The sequence below is a fragment of the Erithacus rubecula genome (genome assembly GCF_903797595.1).
Source record: "Erithacus rubecula genome assembly, chromosome: 4".
Classification (NCBI taxonomy): domain Eukaryota; kingdom Metazoa; phylum Chordata; class Aves; order Passeriformes; family Muscicapidae; genus Erithacus; species Erithacus rubecula.
Window position 1 is genome coordinate 32,727,022 of NC_136686.1, and position 13,195 is coordinate 32,740,216.

At 48.5% G+C, this 13,195-nt stretch overlaps 1 protein-coding gene across 1 annotated transcript; it reads right to left on the bottom strand.

Annotated features, from left to right (window-relative positions):
* Positions 1 to 4,595: 4,595 nt before the first annotated feature.
* ATF4 (activating transcription factor 4) lies at positions 4,596 to 9,160 on the bottom strand. The gene is made up of 3 exons (XM_079303506.1): positions 7,160 to 9,160; positions 6,037 to 6,351; positions 4,596 to 5,533 (listed from the first exon to the last, which is right to left on the bottom strand). Exons 2-3 carry the CDS (start codon positions 6,251 to 6,253, stop codon positions 4,686 to 4,688), a joined length of 1,065 nt encoding a protein of 354 aa, XP_079159632.1. The 5' UTR covers positions 6,254 to 6,351; positions 7,160 to 9,160; the 3' UTR covers positions 4,596 to 4,685.
* Between the last annotated feature and the right edge of the window lie 4,035 nt (positions 9,161 to 13,195).

Sequence of the window (13,195 nt, forward strand, 5' to 3'; positions counted from 1 at the left end):
AAGTTACAGCGAAAGGAAGTTCCTCATTTTGCGACATAAAGACCCATCAATTCAAGTTGAAATGAGGAGTGTGAAAGAAGGCAGACTGCCTACTGTCTGCTTACAGCTCAAAATGTGGAACTCCAGCCAAGGCAGGCTGAAGGGTTGGCAGGTTGGAGAGGGATTAAAGGTTTGCACGTCTATGAGTAGTTACCTTAAAGAGGATTAACAGAGCCAACCACTAACTGGTGGGGGCAGGGGACACAAAAAGTATGAAGGTTGCTCTGCAGCTGTCTACGGGGTGACACCTTTTTCTGAAGGAATAAGCTGTTGGCAGGCTAAGCAGTAATGTAGCCAAGCTGGTCTGTCCTGAGCTGCACCATTTGCATGCCAGCAAGATCATTTATCTCCTTTAATGGGAGGCAAAGACCAGGGCTCTTTCTCCAGCTGCCTGCACGCTGCAATGGAGAGGCAGAGGAGTTTCAGGACTAGGAGATTCTCTGCCCTATATAAATTAAGCTGACACATCTACGGCGCCTGCAACTCACTCCTGCCATTCCTTAAAAGGGTGTGTGCCTGAAAAGAGAGGAAGAGAGCAGCTGAAGGAGAAATGAGAGGCAGCTGGCCCTCACTTGGAGAGCATGCACCTCTGTAATAGGGAAACTGGAGCTTGTGGGTGCAGCCAGCTTCCTTCATTCGGTGACTTCATTCACCTATGACACTGCATGAGTGCACAGAAAATCATGCAAAGGCAGCATACTTGGCATATCTGAGCAGCCAAAATAGTATTGCCTAGGTCAGGAGACTGAATTCCTCTGTTAATTCACAGGGCCTGAAGGATTTCAATGGGAAAGTCAGCAATGGTGAGCACTTCTGACCCAGCAAGGGATGCTCATGGTAAGACCCCAAGCACTGGAAAAGACTGCCATTGCACTGGAAATGAAGTGCAAAAACAGTTTATGTACAGTACTGCATGGCAAGGCTGTGAATACAGCAAGACAAAGGAAGGAAGGATATCCCCAAAGGCTGCTGAGAAAAAATTAGTATGCACAAGATGGAAATGATGCCTATAGAAAGCATAATAGATACTGTTTTGGGTTTGTTTGTTTTTCTGAAGACCTAAGTCTATGGGAAGATAAAGAAAACTGGTATTCTTCTGGCCAAAAATGTATAGATTTCCCAACCCCCCAAAAAGGCTATGAATGGACTACCACTGTTTGTATCAGACTAAGCCACATTTTCTTTCTGTAGTCCAGCTTGGGAGCACTGGAGGAGCATTCATCTCCCAAAGGACAGCCTGTCCTTGCAGCTATTTCTGGGCTTTCTGCCAGGGCAAAAGCTATTTGAAAGATTTTATCATCATTCTTTCTTCATTCCTCAACACTGCAGCTGTGGATTTATTTTTGTAAGAGTGCTGCAAAGGTGCATCTGATTCTCCACACAGGCATGAAAAGTTGTCAGCAGTGGTTTCCCCTCTTCCTTTTGAAAGAGAAGGGCGTGCACCTGGTCTCTCTAAAGGCAGGGTGAAAAGGAAGGTAGTTATAAATATTGTGATAACAGCAAAAACAAGCTTGTGAGGAGGGGCTTTGTGAGCAATGTAGGGTAAGAGTTTGTTTGGTTATGTGGGGGAATATTGGACTCCTGTTTACCAAGAAGCACAAAATTGGCTGAGGGATTGGAGCCTGAGGGTCATGCACACTGTGTGTGTCAAGTCTACTTCACTGCCCTTAATTCAGAGGAATAATAACTGAGACAGAAATTCCATCACCTGTGCCAACTTCGATTCAAACAGCTTTTACATAATGCAGATTGGGAGAGTTCTGCTGTTTCCAAGGATGTAGAATAATTAGGCTCTTCCAGGGGCAGGTAAAGCTTGCATTTCATGCACTACAATCTAATTCTGGACATGGTATCATGCTCTGTGCAAGCTGCAGGGAATCAGTTGAAGCACGTTTTTTCTGTGAGGCTGTGAGAAAAAGGAGAGAGTTCCTGCAGTTTGCAAAATATAAAATCAGCTGTTAGGCAGGAGGCTATCAGACTTTTTATGCTTGTAGGCTGTAGTTTGTGACAGTGTCCTGGGTGTCCCTTGGCTCCTGCTGCTGGGCTGCAGAGCCAAGTGGCAGGATGCTTGCTGTGCCTAACTGAAGCCTGGAGGAAAAGTCTAGATAAAAAATGCAGAGGAAGAGTCAGCCCTGATCTCCAGCCCCTGTAAAATCTTAACTAAGTTACTAAGTATGGAAACACAGCATCATTTCAGCAGGCGTTGCATGAGATTGCCATATGGGCTGCCTCTGCAAAGCCACAAGCTCGGAGGCTCAGCAAGCACTGACAGTGCTGATGGCTCTTAAAGGGCAGGTTTCTGACTCTCCTGCAAGGAGTTCTACAAAGCACACACAGGGCTGCAGAGAGCAAAGCAGCACAGATGTGTTACACATTCCTTCTTGCCTGTTCCAGCTCCAATCTTCCCTCCCTAGAGTGAGTGCAATTTGGTAAATTGGACCTGCATACCCTCTGCAGGGCTGTAGAAACCAGAATCGTGTACTTACTGGCCAGCTCAGGCACTGCCTTGTCCACCCGCAGAGCGTGAATGCAAAGAGAAATTGGTTTTAGCCGCGAGTGGCTCACAGACAGCCCTGCCATGGGGTGGGGAGGAGATAAATAAGTTGTGCTGACAGTTTTTCCAGACTTCAGGAGAACTGAGCAAGGGCAGCAGAACACAGGAGGTGCTCCTTCAGCCCTGGCTGCTGCCAGCTGTGAGCAGGAGTTGCTATGGCTCTAATGGAAGAGGAGGTGGTTGCCCTGTGGTGCAAAAGGGGCATCAGTATGAGCAGAGGAGGGTTTTCCCCTGCACGGGGAAGCCACCAGCTCATAAACTCATAGCAGTTACTATGTTTTCTGTGGCTCAACTGAGTCCAAGCACAATGTCACCTCAGGTGCAAATTTGACCAAAACCTTGGGGCTTTTCTGCCTCTAATTATCCCCATCCCCAGCCTGGCTGATCCAGCTGACTTGAAGGAAACCTATTGCATTGGTCTACCTCCTAAACCACAACAGAGTCCCTTGTCCCTGCTTGTGGTCCCCAGTTTGCAGTGTGTCCCATGGTCACCAGTGCCCTTACCCAGGAGGTTTGAAACTACTCAAATTGTCTCATGTCTGTTATCCGCCCCCCCTCAGTGTGGCATGAGCCCTTCTTGCTGTAATTTAAAAAGCTCCCAGCCACCCAGGCACAGCTGCAAGCACTGACAGGTGCCACTGAGGGCCCGGCGCACTCAGCCCTCCATGGCAGCAATCAGGTCCTGCTGCCAGCAGCCACCTGCACCATCCATCGGCTGGAGCAGCCCTCACACCAGCACCCAGCTGGTGTCCCACAGCAGGTAAGGGCTTGGGCAAGGAGCAGGGATGAAGGACTGCAGCACTAAATTGAGGGCATAAGGAGCTCAAATGTCCTTGAGACCAGGACATCCAGCAGGCTGCAGTTGGAGAAGCCATTCCCCAAGGTTCCCTTAATATGCTTTTCCTTCCCCACTCCAGCAGACTGGAGCCCTGAAGCCACTACACTATACGTGTGTGCCAGCCAGGCTGGGATGTCCAGGCACCTGAGCCCAGCAGCTCAGGGAGCCATGCTAGTGGCAAGCGAGAAGGAATCAATTTCTGGGAAAGATGTGTGTGTCCCCATGCCAAAGGGACTAAGCACTGGCAAATGGCGGTAGCAGTGGCAAAGCAAAATAAATTAAGCACACATGATGAAGATAAAAACAGTACATCCCAAATCCTAAAGCACCCCCAACATCCCCACACAAAGGTGCTGCTCCAGCACACTACTACCTCCCCTGCACAGCTGAGGCAGGACTAGAGCTGAACTAGTTTTATAGACTAACTCAGCTACAGCCTTGAACTAAATTTATATTTAGTTTAAAATTTGACTAGCGCCTGGGTGAAGAAATAGACTTTCACACTGGTACAGGAATGTGACCCATCGGTAAGAGCACTAGAGTAACCCCATCCATCAGACCCAGTTCACACCAGTTTGCCAGGGTCAGGCAACAGCTCCTGCTCATGGTTTGGGCACTTTGGACACTCAGCGACATGAGAAATCCACGTGCAGTTAACTCTCACTCTTAGGTACTCGCTCTGGATTTGTCTACTTTCAAGTGCTTCCTTAAACCAGTGTTCCTAACTTTTACCTTGTCCTCAGACACTTTCCCTCTCTTGAGAGAAATATCCAAACCTGAAAATATGCACCTCCTACCTCCCACCAACCTTGTGGCTCTCCAATCCCAATTAACAGGCTTACAAATTTGCTGAAAGCCCTGAGGCACCCCAGTAGGATCCCCTCACTTTAGGGTGCACGTAAATTACAGAGGGGAACAGGTCAACTTGTGGGCTGCAGTTTGTGACAGTGTCCTGGGTGTTCCTGGGCTCCTGCTGCTTTCAACACTTTGCACACACTCCAGGTCAAAGCACTCTGCACTTGCACTGCACCCACCACCCGAACACGCAGCACAAATGACACACTGCACTCTCCAAACACCCCATAGCTCGTTGTGCTTGTACTTACTCCCAGGTGTTGTTCGAGTTATGCTGGTTTTACAGGTACCACTCATCACACACAATCATTGCACATTTACTACAAAATTATTTATTAGACAGCAATACACAGCTTTAGCAGGAAGCTTATATACATGCACACAACACTGCTGACTAGCCTACTCGGGGACTCTAGTTCTTTTGCCCTTGGCCTTGCGGACCTCTTCTATCAGATCTTTTAAGTACTGAATCTCCTTACTAAGGGAATCTGCTTTCTCCTTCAGGGCCTGGTTCTTCTGCTCCAACTCTCTGCACTCCCCAGACAGTGCCTCCTGTTCTGCCCTCTTCTTCTGCCGGTAACGTGTGGCAGCTGTCTTATTCTGCTCCATCTTTTTTAGTTTCTTGTCTATCTTCTTTTCTCCTTTCACCTTTGCTGACACTACCTTCTCTGCAGGATGATCGTATGGTTTGGACCGCACAGAGCCACAGGGGGCATCTGCAGGGAACTGGTTGCCATTGGGGGATTCAACTGAATTGGTGGGGCTGTGTTGGGGGGTTCCCAGGTAGGAGTCTGGGCTCATGCATATTCCACTGTCATCAGAGTGGTTCTCCTCCTCCTTCTCAGACTTTGTGATCACCACCACAACAGTGGGGAACTCTCGCTTTCTTTCTCCTTCCAGAACATCCACTTCACTGCCTAGTTCTAAGCTAAATGAGTGATCTGGAGTGGAACTCAGAGACCCTGGGCAGAGGGGAAAAGACCAAAGGGAAGTCAGTGGGGCTGTTGGATCGGCTCCAACTGGGGATTCAGGGACATGGGTGATTACATTATTTATCAGTGGAAGTTCTTTGTTGTGAAATTCCTGGATGGTAGCATTAAATAGATCACACGTGTCTTCCAACGTGGCCATCAGCTCGTCTGGTGAGACGGTGGCTTCCAGATGTTCCATACCTAACAGGGCATCAAAATCAAATTCCTTCAGATCCATCTTCTCCACCATCCACTCCATGCCAGAGAAGGCATCCTCTGCACAACACAAAAAGTAAATTACCACTTCAGTAAACCATCACACAGTGCAGCTCAACCTTATGAAAACCATCTAGCAGTTTCTAATTTCAGCATCTTTCCCATGTATTAGCACAAAGAAGAAATACCAAACAAAGATACTCTTTCACTGAGCTGAAAACTGCAGGGGTATAAAGCAAGCAGCTCTTGTGACATTCCAACCCTCTTATTTAAAGACCAGAAGAATTCAGAATTTGCAACATGCCAACCACGCTTTCTTATTGCTACCTCTGTCAAGAAACAGTACCATTGACATCTGCTGTTATTTCACAGCAACACAAGTGGCACTTTACCATAACCAGCAATTGTGCGTGGGGTAAGCAGCACAGCACACACTCTTCCCAAGCCCAGGTAAGGCATGAAGGATTGACTTTAAATTTATGAAAACCTAGCAATTTGTTTCCAACTGGAATGTTGTGGTACTATGTAATTGAAGCCCTTTATGAAAGTAAGTAATACCTTACCCTGACTGCTATCTATGGTGTTGCCTATACTGTCCACAGCAAGCCAATTGGAGGAGACTGCCTTAGCCTTGTCGCTGGAGAACCCATGCGAACCGAGGGGCTCGGCCACCTCCAGGTAGTCATCTAGGAGTCCCAGACTTTCCTCAGCCACCGAACACGGCTGGCTGAAGGGGGATATTGAATCCCCCAACAGCATCTCGTTGTTCAAGAAGCTCATTTTCGTCAGCTTTTAACGCTTTGACGCCGAAGGATGTAGACAAGTAGAAGGTTTTGTCGTCGACTACAGCAATGCTGCTGTGCGGTGCCGTGAAAAACCTGCAAACAGAACTTACACCCATCAGTATTTGGTCTGACCGACATTTTAGCCTTTTCTAGCAGTGGCACCTCAGAAATATGGCGGAACTCCAAGGATTTATCTCACGTTTCTATTTCTGTGCCGCCGCGCGTCCCCGCTCCCTCGGGGCCGGCCCCGCCCACCCGCCGCCATTTCACGGCGCCGCCGCCATTTTGTGTCCTGCCACGTTTCCACCACTCAGCGCTCTGCGCCCTTCGGCCAGGGCAGACAACGCTACACTACCACAGGATTTAGAATTAGCACTGGCGCCAGACCAGTGACAATCCCCGCTCGCCTATCTGCGATTATACCACGTGGTCCTTACACTTAAAACCCTAAAACCCCTAATGCCCCATTTTTCCCAGCACTTCCCCTCACGAGAGGGAAAAAACCCTCCCTGGGAATGTTCGTTTACTCCCATGAAAATCCCAGGAAAAAAAATAGTAACTATGAAAACCCCAGATTTCTCGAAACCAAGATTTCTCTAACATTAGGAAACACAGATGTTCCTCGTAAATTCTTCGAAATGGCATTTCCTGCTATTTCTGAAACCCGCCGCACCCAGGGATACTGAGGACCACAAGGATCTCTCCACCATGCACCCATCTCGCCGTAACTAAGTTTATCTATTTTAATTTTAGGTATCATATTGGTATACCGAGGCATCTCGTCCCACTCCCCGTGAGATACACGCGTAATAAACCCACCCAGAAGCCCACTTCAAGAGGGTACGGGGCGCCTATCGACACGCAAGAGAGGGTGCAGCCGTCCCTCACACATGATACTCACGCCATGGTTGCAGATGCCGGGGGTGTGCTGAGGCCGCCGCCGCTGCTGCTGCGCCTGCTGCACTGGCCGATGCCGCCGCTGGCCCTGCCGCCTTAAAGAGCCATGGCGGCCAGGGGAGGGGGGCTGCTCGTATCCGCGCTGCGCGGGAGGTGCTGCGCGCACTAACACGGACACTGACACAACCTCACCACTCACAGACAGGAAACAATGAGGTGGCACAGGCGGTGCTCCGCTCTTATATATGAGAGTCGTCAAACAGGCTGCGACGATGATGTATCCTTCCGCCAAGCGTCACCTGCCTGTCACCAGCGCACCTAGAAGCCTGTGGTCTCTCTTCCTGCACTTCTCTCCTGCCTTTCTGCTATGAGTTAAACACAGGGGTCGCCGACAAGACACCACGGCCTCGCGGCGGGACAGTCAAGAAGGGACTATATGATGTATACATGCGCGCCTGACACCCCCTCTTCGGGCGCGGCTGTGCCACGTGACCACACCGACTGAGGACACTCCCCCCGCAGGGAGTGTTGTGGGGGAAATTTTACCCGCCAACAAAGACGCGGAGCTCGCGCTGAAAACGTCACTCAGCTCGCCACGTGGGAAGGGCGGCGCTCATTGGCTACGGCGAATCGTTCACGTGCACCGTGAGCTGTCATTGGCCAGGGCCCGCAGGAGACCAATGTGGAGGGGAAGGGGGAGAAGAGCAGCGGGCTGGGGAAATGGCGGCTGGATGGGGTGGGGGCAATGAAGATGATTCTGAGAGCGGGTGGAGAACGAGCAGCCGGGCAGGGGAGTGGCTGCTAGTCGCGGCAGTCCTGCGTTTCCCCTCACAGGCCCCTCTCGAAGCACTGTGTGTTCCCCACTTTGATTTCCAACAGCCCCTTTTGTTCCCCACACAAAGCCGCGCTGAGGTCAGGCGGGAGCTGCGGCTGCGGCCCAGGCTGAGGGGCTGGCATGGCGCCCCTGAGGCGGCGGCAGCCCGCCATGGCTTCCCGCTCCCTGAGATAAGGCGCTGCCTTCCCTCCCTGCCTGCCCCACACATGGAGCGCGTAGATTAGGGGCTCTGCGGGCTGGGTGTTTGTGTGCGTGCAGGAGGGCGTCTGCCCGGAGCCATGGCGCCGCAGCGGCGCTGAGAGGCTGCTGGGGAGCCCGGCTGCAGAGCCGCACCCCGGACAGCCCAGAGTGTCACCCTAACTAGTGCCTTCAGCCATGCAAGGGCTGAAAATGCCACAGCTGAGGAATGAGAGTCGCCTCTCCCGCCATGCAGTTTCATGCTGCTGCAGGTGCTTCTCTCCTCTCTGCAGACATGACTGGTGTGAGCATTAATGGATCGCCTATAGAGGCTCGCGGCTACAAAGGGCAAAGCTACCTTGGGTAGCTTTTAAAGTGAAGTTTTGCACTCAGTTTTATCTCATCCAAATCAACTTGCTTCTAGGAAAGAAGTCAGACCTCTTCCTGCTAAACAGTCCCACCGGCGGGCCGGGCCCCCACAGAGACAGCTCACAGCAGGAAATCACACGGGTCAGCAGTTTTGCTCTGGCTTCAGTCCCTTCATCGTCCTTTCTGCCGGGTCACACAAGCACAGGACAGCTCCGCTGAGCTGGGGCTTTTATACCTGTGTCACTCCTCACTGTGTCAGATTTATCCAGATGCAAAAGGTTGATTTTCCACTTTGCCAGCCTCACAGTGCCATCAGCTCTGCAGTGGGACCTTGCTTGTTCAAACACGCTCACCCTGCAGCTCAGCTTGCTCTCAGCTACTTGTGCAAATGGCTCCACTATTTTCCAGTTAAAGCCTCAGCAACAGTCGTGTAAAGCCATAGCCTTCACATTGTTTGCTCAGATCTAATTGCCTAGAACATCTTAACTTGACTGATGATTTGCAAGGATGGAGTGTGACCCAATTTCTACTTTTAGCAATCTAGTCTCAGCACTGTCACTACAAAGCAGGGTATGTCACTCCACATCTGTAACACGAACACTGGCTGCAGAATTAAAAACAGCAATTTTCCCTACGTGTTGGTTTGTCACTATTTTATTTTGGCTGTTTGGTTTTGGTTCTTTCTTTCTTTCTTTCTCTGCAAGCATAGAACTTGAAATGAGTCATTAAAATAGAGGAGGCAGAGAAAAATGTCCTCCAATGCCAAAAAAACACCACCGTAGCAGTTGAGATAACTGTTCTGATAAATACACTAAGGAGGAGGCAGATCTTGCTTCAAAGGAAAATTGAGAGGCTGTGGCAGCTTTTAAAGGAGCCGAGTGGGCGATTGGCTGTGTGGATGGGTGGACAGCACTTCCATGTCCTCACTGGCTATGGGAGAGCTCTCACATCCCCTGCTGTGCCTGCCTTCCTCCTTCAACTGGAAAGAAAAGGGCGATTGTATGACCATAATAGCAGCTAAACAAACAGAAATGCACCCAATAGATATACACCCAATCCTTCATCATGAAAAGATAATTATAGATTTCTCTGAAAGGACTCTGGGAATGTGTGCGCAAGAATCACGTAAGCAAAAATGAAGTATGCAATGAGGAACTTAACCCAGATCTGCCTGTTTCCTAGCTGCCTGCTTTCCCTTTTCTGTGTGAACTGAGGTGGAAATTTGTCTGCATTGAGTCCCAGACAGATTTTCTGTAACAATCTCCAATCCAGAAAGTGAAATCTAGTGACAAGAAGCCAGCCATTTAGAGAAAAGCATATTTTTCCGTGTTTGCTGCAGGACTGAATAATAACTGTTGTTAAATAATTTAATGACTTACGACTGCAATTTCGTCATAAATTGTCTTTCTTCTTTTGCAGATATTACATCAGAGATATCTCCACTGTGGCTAGATTTTTTGGACCAAGGTAGAAAACACTTTTTTAAGCACAAACAACAATTTTTTGGGATTTTTTGTACAAAAGATTGTACAAGTATTTTCTAAGCACAGGACTACTATCTACTCTTTGCTAACTCAGAAGTTAAAAAATAAATTCTTTCAAATATATTTGTGGCTCAGAGACTGAGCAGCTCTGTAGAAAATTTAATTTCCCAAAAGGTGGCTTCTGAGGGAACACCCAATTTGTGTGCATGGTGAGTGAAGTCTGTCTTTATTAACAGCTTTATCGCTGTGGGTGTTATTTTCCTGTCCTGGACACCTCGGCATAGGGATAAGTAGGATCCATCCTGACACAGAAACGAGGAGGAGAAACTGCAGGAGAGAGGAAGCATTGAAGTGCCCTTATAAATCCAGCACGGCAGAGAGCCACCTCCAGCCAAACAGCATCACCAGGAGGTGGAAAACTAATACTTCTCCATTCCTCCTCCTCATCCTTAGGATGGAAGGTCAATATATGGGCTTTAATAATCTCTTTGGGTTTGGGTTTTTTTTTCTTTTTAATATAAACATTGCAAAGGAAAAGAGGTCCTGGGGAGGACGGGGCGCTGCCTGCTTTGCAGAGGGGTGAGTGCGAGGCAAGCCCCGAGGGGATTCTTGTCAGGGATAACTTGAGTCCTTTGGACCTTCCATCAGCAGGGACAGGAAGCCTTGTCCTGCATTTCAATGAACAAGGAATTTCCAGAGACTAGCAGGAATTTTTTCCTGGAGACAGAGTGCTGCGGAAAACACAAGGGAGGAATAAGGCAAAGCAGAGAAACATTTTGAGCAATTTTGAGGGAGAATTACCTACAACCTCTATGGCACATTCTAATTCACTGTGCTTGCTTGCTTCTTTCCTCATGTGGTACAAACAGATTTCTGAAAGATCTTTTCTACCAGATTCTTAATGATTCTCATCTTCCATGTTAAAACTAGATCAAAAAGCAAATATATATGATTAAAGATCAGACTGGGAGGTATTAACATCCATCTTTTATTACATACAAAATAAGTTATCCATATGCTCTGCCTCGTTTGTTTTGGACTACTACACCGAATGGAATCTCTAATAAATCATTCACTGCTTACCCACCCCCTCACTGTCTTCTGTTTTCATCCTGCAATGTAAATATCCCTGACATTAGAAATGAGACTAATAAAAAAGAGGATTAAATCTGCAATTTACATTTGCAACTTACAGTTCAATTATTTCACACAGTTATGGAAACAACTCTGGTTTTCCACCTACATTTTTCTTACTGAACAAACTTGGGCATGCCTAGCACATGCTGATAGCTCACAAAATACATGTCTCCAGTGGCTTAGTTACTCAGAATCAGCCAGGCTGTGGCCAGCTGCCACAAGTGAAAACATTGTGCAAATCTGGTAAGAGAGAGGTGAGTTGTAACTTGCCCAAGCAAAGCTACAACTGGCTAAAAATGATGTTTAGCAAAAAATATGCATGAAGGAGGGAGAGGAGGGGGTGATGACTTTTGTTCAGACCATTGGGTGATATTTTTAGTTGTCTCATTGTCCAGCCTTGTTTTATTATGATGAAAGGGGTCAAGAATCATCCTTCATGTGCATTAGCAGATGTGGGCTCACAGATGAAAGCCTTCCAGTTATCCAACAATAACAGAACAGAAACACATTTCGTGCAGACTGTGTGCTCGGTGTGTATCAACATGTATGTACCTGTAGGTTAGCAGATCTGCTGGAGTCACACCTGCCGGGTGTTTTGTGCCCTTCTGTGCAAAAGGATGAAGAGGAGAGTGATGAAGCACATTGCTTATTTTCTAGCAGTGTGAAGTTAGCAAGAGCTGAGGCCTGACAAGTGGGAATGGGTTATGAGACTGCAGCATCTCTGCCCAGACACCAGTGAGTGAGTGAGTAACTTCAGTGGAGCTCTCTCAGTGTCTCTGTGTCCCTTAGGCTGGTCAGCATGGGGGCCCCGTGCTGCAGCAGCCCAGCAGCAGCTCACTGCACTCCTGAACCTGGTGCCTGAAGCAGCAGCTTCAGCTGGAAAGGTTATTTGAGCTTATTTCAGCCTCTCTGCACAGTGAAATGATAATAGCAGGCTGTGCTCTGTGTGCTCCTTTGGGGGATTTGTTTTTCACTTCATGTCGCTTCAGTGTTCTGATGAGGCCAGAGACACAGACTGTGCACAGGTGTACCCTATGAGTGAAATAAAACAGAGTTCTAGGGATCTGTAGGGTATGTGTGAGATCTCTCATTCTCATGCTGGCAGGCAGCTTCAGCAAGAACACTGACCCAAGTAGTTCAGATGAAGCTCTGAAACTCATTAGAGAATAAGTCACTGTTGAGGCTGTTGCTGCCCAGGTCCCTGGGGAGGAATGCTGCAGCCATTATTCACTAATAATTTTCCACTCTCCATAGGCAGCAGCTGCTCAGTGATTTACCAGCAGAACTTTGTACTGTTTTAGCATATATTTGTTTACAAGGGAGGAGAGAAAAAAACCGGATGTTGACACAATTGTGATACCATTGAGTTTATAGCTTTTTCCTGAAGGAAAGTAATTTTCCCTTCTAAGGTCTCTGTGTTAGGGAATTTGGCAAATTACATCAGAAAGATTCTTCCAGAAGACTTTGAGCCTGTTCTGCTCCCTGCACTTGTACATGGACTGATGTACAGTAGAGCCTCCTCAGGTGTCCTACAGGCCATGGGCAGGCTGGATAATAGTCCCCAAAGCAGACTTTGCAGCCAAAGTAGCATATTGAGTAGGTGCTGTGGCTTCTCAACCCACCTTGCCCTCTTACTGCCATTGCTGTGGTGCCTGGTGAGGGAGGCTTGCAGTTCTCTTAATGGGAGGAGGTTTCTGAGAGAACTGGTCTGAGACTCAACCCAGGTGTGTCAGGAGCCAGCCACAGCAGCTCAGCTCTGTTGGGGGGTACAGCTGCCTGCTCTTCTGGCACTCAGAGGGTGAGACTGTTGAGGCTGTGTCCTGCTTCAAGAGGAGACAGCTCTGGGTTTGAGGTAATGCTGGTGCTATTCAGGAAGGAACATTTGAGCCATTCTCCTCAGTCATGCAGTCTCAGTGAGACACATTTGGATGCTGAGCACTTACCAGAAATACAGGTCTCCCCTATGCAGGGCAGGCTCACAAAAAGGTAAATCTGTCCCAGGGCAAAAGGCTTGGGAGTTCACCAGTCTGCTGGTGAC

Bases quoted from the DNA above. Each gene is read 5' to 3' on its own strand.
- ATF4 (XM_079303506.1), bottom strand. From the start codon at position 6,253: ATGAGCTTCTTGAACAACGAGATGCTGTTGGGGGATTCAATATCCCCC. The intron at 5,534-6,036 runs GTAAGGTATTAC...TGTGTTGTGCAG, and splicing joins CACCATAGATAGCAGTCAGG to AGGATGCCTTCTCTGGCATG.